This window comes from Durio zibethinus, chromosome 8, assembly GCF_047325235.1.
Source record: "Durio zibethinus cultivar Kanyao isolate XHJ-2024 chromosome 8, ASM4732523v1, whole genome shotgun sequence".
Classification (NCBI taxonomy): Eukaryota; Viridiplantae; Streptophyta; class Magnoliopsida; order Malvales; family Malvaceae; genus Durio; species Durio zibethinus.
Window position 1 is genome coordinate 5,914,270 of NC_143169.1, and position 5,776 is coordinate 5,920,045.

Sequence of the window (5,776 nt, forward strand, 5' to 3'; positions counted from 1 at the left end):
AGTGTAACAAGCACTCACATGTTAATTCAAGTTTATTCAAACTTCAACCTATGAAATCAGTTACTTACTTTATAAGTAAAAGCATAACCATATGCTGGTCTCAACAACAATCTTTTGTAAAGTTTTATTTATATTCCAAGAACTTTATAATCTAAGCATAAATATATATATACAAGCTCAATGATAAAGAAATAAAATTTTTATAAGATATCAAATATCAGAGTATTACAAATGTGACAATATTTTAGCTAAAATATGATTGGCTAAAACGGTAAATACCAACATATATATATATAAGACTAGTCAATTAGGTTTCATAACTTTAGTTTCAAATATTCAATTAGGTTTCATAACTTTAATTTCAAATATATAATAGTTCTTTATCTCATTTTTTATTGTGCAAGTCATTGCTCGAAACTCTAGATGTGGCATTGAAAAGCAAAAGATAATAGCATGAATTTTATAGATTTTGATTAAGTGTGATTGAGTTTTCATTTGCATTTAAGTCAATTTTAATTTTAGTTTATTATTATGTTAATAACTCGTAAGCTTTTGACTAAATGTAACATGGGATGGATAAAAACGATTAATAACATACAATTTTTGTCCATGATATATAAAATTGAAGAAGAACATATGCTTTACGGGTCAAAATACATTTATTTATGGGTGCGAAGTTATAAATAATTATATAAAGTAAAATATAAATTAAAAATATGGATAATTGACTAAGAATTAATTTAAAAATATTAGATTAGTATTATGTCACTGGTCAAATTGTTTGAAAAAAACTAAAACAAAAATATAATGACAATTTGTTTTCATGATTTAAATATTGAACGTTGAGAAACAAAAAATTTGTCTACCTTATAAATTTTTTTTATTTGTCAAAAATACCATTAAATGTGTGTATTATAACGATGGAAATTTATAGTGGCAATTAAATTGAATTTTACTGGATTTAAGCAATCATTTGTTTTGAGAAAAGATATAAATTTTTTTATTTAATCATATACTATTTTTTTATTATAATCATATTCTGAGACTACGAAAAAGATTATTTTAAGAAGGAACGGAAGAAGAAGAAAAGAAAATGTTCTTTTTAGAATAAAGAAAAATTGTTGCAAAGTTTTGAATTTTAAATTTTTGTTAAAGCTTTGTAAGACGTGTTAGGAAAATTCTAAGTTCCAAACCTTTATTTATTATTTTTTTTAAATTAACCCATACTTTTACTCTGTTCAAAAAACAACCAAACCAACGGATCTCCGACCACCCGCCTGTCAGACAGACGGACAGACCGATCCAGGAGCTCGTCTTGGCTGTTGCTTCTCCTCCTACGCCTTTGTAACTGGAACTTGTTAATTGTTGACAATAAAGACAAAGAAAAACAGGTAAAGTAGCCTAAATTTTCCATTCATTTCTGTTTCACCGTTGATTCTGAAAGGAAAAAAGAAAAAAAAAAAAAACATGCCAAGGAATATGAAGATATTTTGGGTTGGCGGGCTGGATTTTGATTCTTGCATAGATGATTTTCTTGTATTAGAATTAGGGTTTCATGCAATCGGCATAGATTAATTTTCTAACATTGATTAATTTACAACATGATTTGCAGTTTGAGTGGTTTCATGTTTATGTCCATAGTGCTAAGTGTCTGCTTTTGGGTTCAGATGTCGAATTCATCTAAGGAGGAAGAAAAACAGAGCACAAACTCTGGGCATGATATGAGGGAAGACATTGAATATGTTAGGCTGGTTACTTCTGATGAACCCACTGCAGCAGCAATTGACATCTTACAACCTCAACCACCCACAAGGGGTAACACTTTCATCTGGTGGATCAAAGCCTTTGTCTTTTGCGTTTTTACTCTTTTATTGCTTCTCATTGTTTTGAAATGGGGGGTGCCATTTCTTTTTGAGAAGGTACTTTCTAGTTGCTATAGATAGCCTCTCTACTTGCTCTATCACTTTAACTTTCACATATGACATAAGTGTTGTTCATTGTTTCCTTGCATGTATTTAATTTTCTTGAGTTGTTTGGCTAATCCCTGCAAAAAGAAAGAAATAGACTTGTTGGTTATTTTCTCTATGGCATCTTATTGAATGAATTTTCCATTTGCTTACACATCTGATGATGAGCTGGTATCCCAACTTTTATATTCTTGATAACATTCGACATTTAATATCTAGAACTACAATAAGAGCATTGAAGGGCACACAAGAAAAATATAATTAATTGAGGCAAATTAGTATATTTTGAATGTGAAAACCCTTTATTCGACTTTTGAGTTCTCTGGAAAATTGAAATTTGTCTAGTTTTCTAGAAACTGGAAAACAAGGATTTTCAAATTTTGTTATTTACCTTATTTCCTTGATCATATCTAGAGCTCAAATACAGATGGAAAATCTAGAACAATTTCCAAAACTAACTGGGCTTTAAAATGTTTAATAACTAGAACTATAATAAGAACATTGCAAAGGAAAATGTTCAGAAGAGTCAATGTCTATTGTTGGTTATTTTCTCTATGGCATCTTATTGAATGAATTTTCCATTTGCTTACACATCTGATGAGCTGGTATCCCAACTTTTATATTCTTGATAACATTCGACATTTAATATCTAGAACTACAATAAGAGCATTGAAGGGCACACAAGAAAAATGTAATTAATTGAGGCAAATTGGTATATTTTGAATGTGAAAACCCTTTATTTCGACTTTTGAGTTCTCTGGAAAATTGAAATTTGTCTAGTTTTCTAGAAACTGGAAAACAAGGATTTTCAAATTTTGTTATTTACCTTATTTCCTTGATCATATCTAGAGCTCAAATACAGATGGAAAATCTAGAACAATTTCCAAAATTAACTGGCCTTTAAAATGTTTAATATCTAGAACCATAATAAGAACATTGCAAAGGAAAATGTTCAGAAGAGTCAATGTCTGTTGGATATGTTAGAAACTAAATGTTCGCTTCCATGACATTTCAAATATAAATTAGTATTAGATGGACCTTAACCTAAGCTAAGAAAAGGACATTTGAAGATACTTTCCAGAGGATATGCAGGTATTCTTTAACTTATTTAATTTACATGGGCAGTTTTGGATGCCTAAAACCTTTTCCTATAATTATATTTTTTATGCTTTGCATGTCATGTAAGTCTGCGCCTTTAAGCATACACACCATGTGACAACTGAAATTGAAGAATTTTCAATTTAACTATAGGTTCTTCTCCCAATAATGCAATGGGAAGCAACTTCCTTTGGTCGCCCAGTTCTTGCTGTTGTGCTTGTTACTTCTCTTGCGTTGTTTCCTGTGTTCTTAATACCTTCTGGTCCCTCCATGTGGTTGGCTGGGATGATTTTTGGCTATGGTCTTGGGTTCCTCATAATTATGGCTGGAACAACCATTGGAATGGTCCTACCTTATTTGATTGGACTGCTTTTTCGTGACCGTATTCATGTAAGAATTGTACTTGTTTTCAGCTAATGTTGACTGGTTCTTTAGGAAACTTAATCTTCATTCCTACTGTCTTTGATCTTTTTCTTCATTTGCATGTGCAGAATTGGTTAAAGAAATGGCCCCAGACAGCTGCTATGGTTCAACTTGCAGGAGAAGGAAGCTGGTTCCATCAATTTAGAGTGGTTGCTCTCTTTAGAGTTTCACCATTTCCTTACACAATTTTCAACTATGCAATTGTGGTAACCAGCCTGAGGTTTTGGCCCTATTTATGCGGATCAATTACTGGAATGATTCCAGAAGCTTTTATTTATATCTACAGGTATGCAATTTGAACAACTCATGTTAATTTTATAGTACTTGGCTTCTAGGTTTAAGCTTGTTAGGAGTCCCTGAAGTTCTTTTATTAATTTGTTGTAATAAGCCTGTTGTCCTCGTATCTCCAAATGAGGTCTAAAATAGCATTGGGGCTTGCAATTGTCAATCAGTGAATGCAAACCTTGTTCCTTGTTTGGTGCCAAGTTAAGCAGATGGTGTCCTTTACCATAATTTGCGAATGCAGTTAAAATTGCCACATCTTTGCTAATTATGGTATTACATTGCTTCTTTGAAAACCCACCCTCAAATATTGCCTGTTCTGGTTATGCCACTGCCCTATACCACCACCATAATATCACAATAGCCAGGCACCATCAAGCTGAACCAAAAATAAGTCGAACACCATCAAGTACAGTGCAAAACTGCTGCTTCCCGACCTTTATGCTATCACCTATTATAGGAAAGTGACCTGAAAGCTAAATCCCCTGTTACTAAGCGAAAACAAATAAAAAACACCAATCCTCTTCAATACCCTGATGCCATAAGCTCCACAAATAGTTAATGCCAATCCAACTGCAAGCCCCATGTCCCACAATTATCAGCAGTGGAAATTAGAAGTTGAGAAATGGAAAGAGAGTGGAGAAAAGAACTGGGGGTTACATTTGAGGCTAAATCAAAGTGAACACAAGGAAAACTGAGGGAAAAGGTGAAGATGAGGAGGACGAGAAAGAAGGGAAGGGACTTGTTTGGAGCAAACTAATTGCAGCAATGGAGAGAGAAGGAAAGAAGAAAGGAGAGATCACCTTTGCTGGCAGTTGGGGGATGGTTTTGAAGGAAAATGGCAAGGAGGTTGAGGATGAGTTGCTCAATGGTCTGCAGAAAGGAGAGAAAAAATGAGGAAGGAGAAAAGAAGAAAATGCCAATGGCCAAAGCATTGCAATTCGCAAACAAGTAATGCATTTCAATTTTCGGCCACATCAATCATGCTGCCATGTCATCTGACCCTAGCAGTATGTAATGAAGTTAAAAATTGATTTTGTGTCATTGACCAGTTTTGCGAGTCCAGAATTACAGAAGAAGCAGTCATATTTAGAGAACTTTATGAAGTTCAGGTTCTAGCAGATTGAAACTAATTGTCTACCGTTCAGTTGACATAAAGGTCAAGATTTTATATAACTGTCTTGAAGTATAAATTTTCAGCTTTAATTTGATCTTCTATGCGGCTGATGGGTTCTTCCTTTGTCAACTAACTGTTTACGACTTTGTGCAGTGGTCGGTTAATAAGGACAGTAGCCGTTGTTAAATATAGCAACCATCACTTGACAGCTGTGGAAATTATATACAATATTGTCTCCCTCATCATAGCAATTGTTACCACAATTGCGTTTACAGTTTATGCAAAAAGAGCTTTAAACGATCTTGGTAATGGAGAGACCATGGGAGAAGATGAGTCTTCCTCTTTCCATGGTGGCTTTGAGATGGAGAAGCTTCCACTTGAAAGACCTAAGCATGTCAGCTTCCTGTCTTTTTCATCATAGCTTGGATTCATGAGGAGTAGATTATTAATCGAAAGAGCTAGGAATGTATATTGGATGGGATTTAGGCTTCACATAGAAGTATAAACGGTGATCATCTCTCTCCTTTTTTTAGGAGGCTGGGTTTCAGCTTAGCATCTTTGTATGTAGATCATCACTGGTTTTTGAATTATAATTATAATAAAATATTGATATATGAATTTAAAAAATATTTAATGTGATATTTGATTATTAATTTGTCAAAATTTTATAACGTTGTTAGTTTTAAATAATGACAAGTTACGGTTAAACAGTCATATAAATATTAAATCAATTAATAGATTTATAATTTAGATATCACATAAAAATTTTAAAATTTATGTATTATATTAAAAATTTTACTATAATTCATAGTTTATTTGTAACATTATCCTATGTAAAAAAATTAACAGGGGCAATATAACATGCAAAATGTTACATGTTTATTAAACG

The 5,776-nt window shown here is 32.6% G+C and overlaps 1 protein-coding gene across 3 annotated transcripts; it reads left to right on the forward strand.

Moving 5' to 3' along the window:
* Window positions 1–1,023: 1,023 nt before the first annotated feature.
* LOC111278770 (uncharacterized) lies at window positions 1,024–5,550 on the forward strand. 3 transcript variants are annotated; one of them, XM_022865393.2, is made up of 5 exons: window positions 1,024–1,391; window positions 1,613–1,815; window positions 3,219–3,455; window positions 3,557–3,774; window positions 5,041–5,550. In XM_022865393.2, the coding sequence occupies exons 2-5, from the start codon at window positions 1,741–1,743 to the stop codon at window positions 5,306–5,308; spliced, it is 798 nt and encodes a 265-aa protein (XP_022721128.2). In that variant the 5' UTR covers window positions 1,024–1,391; window positions 1,613–1,740; the 3' UTR covers window positions 5,309–5,550. The 3 variants fall into 3 exon arrangements, with proteins under 3 accessions (XP_022721128.2, XP_022721126.2, XP_022721127.2); XM_022865391.2 differs by having other exon boundaries at window positions 1,026–1,391; window positions 1,613–1,919; XM_022865392.2 differs by having other exon boundaries at window positions 1,030–1,391; window positions 1,668–1,919.
* The last annotated feature ends 226 nt before the right edge of the window (window positions 5,551–5,776 follow it).

Bases quoted from the DNA above. Each gene is read 5' to 3' on its own strand.
- LOC111278770 (XM_022865391.2), top strand. From the start codon at position 1,626: ATGTTTATGTCCATAGTGCTAAGTGTCTGCTTTTGGGTTCAGATGTCG. The intron at 3,456-3,556 runs GTAAGAATTGTA...TTGCATGTGCAG, and splicing joins TTTTTCGTGACCGTATTCAT to AATTGGTTAAAGAAATGGCC. The intron at 3,775-5,040 runs GTATGCAATTTG...GACTTTGTGCAG, and splicing joins GCTTTTATTTATATCTACAG to TGGTCGGTTAATAAGGACAG.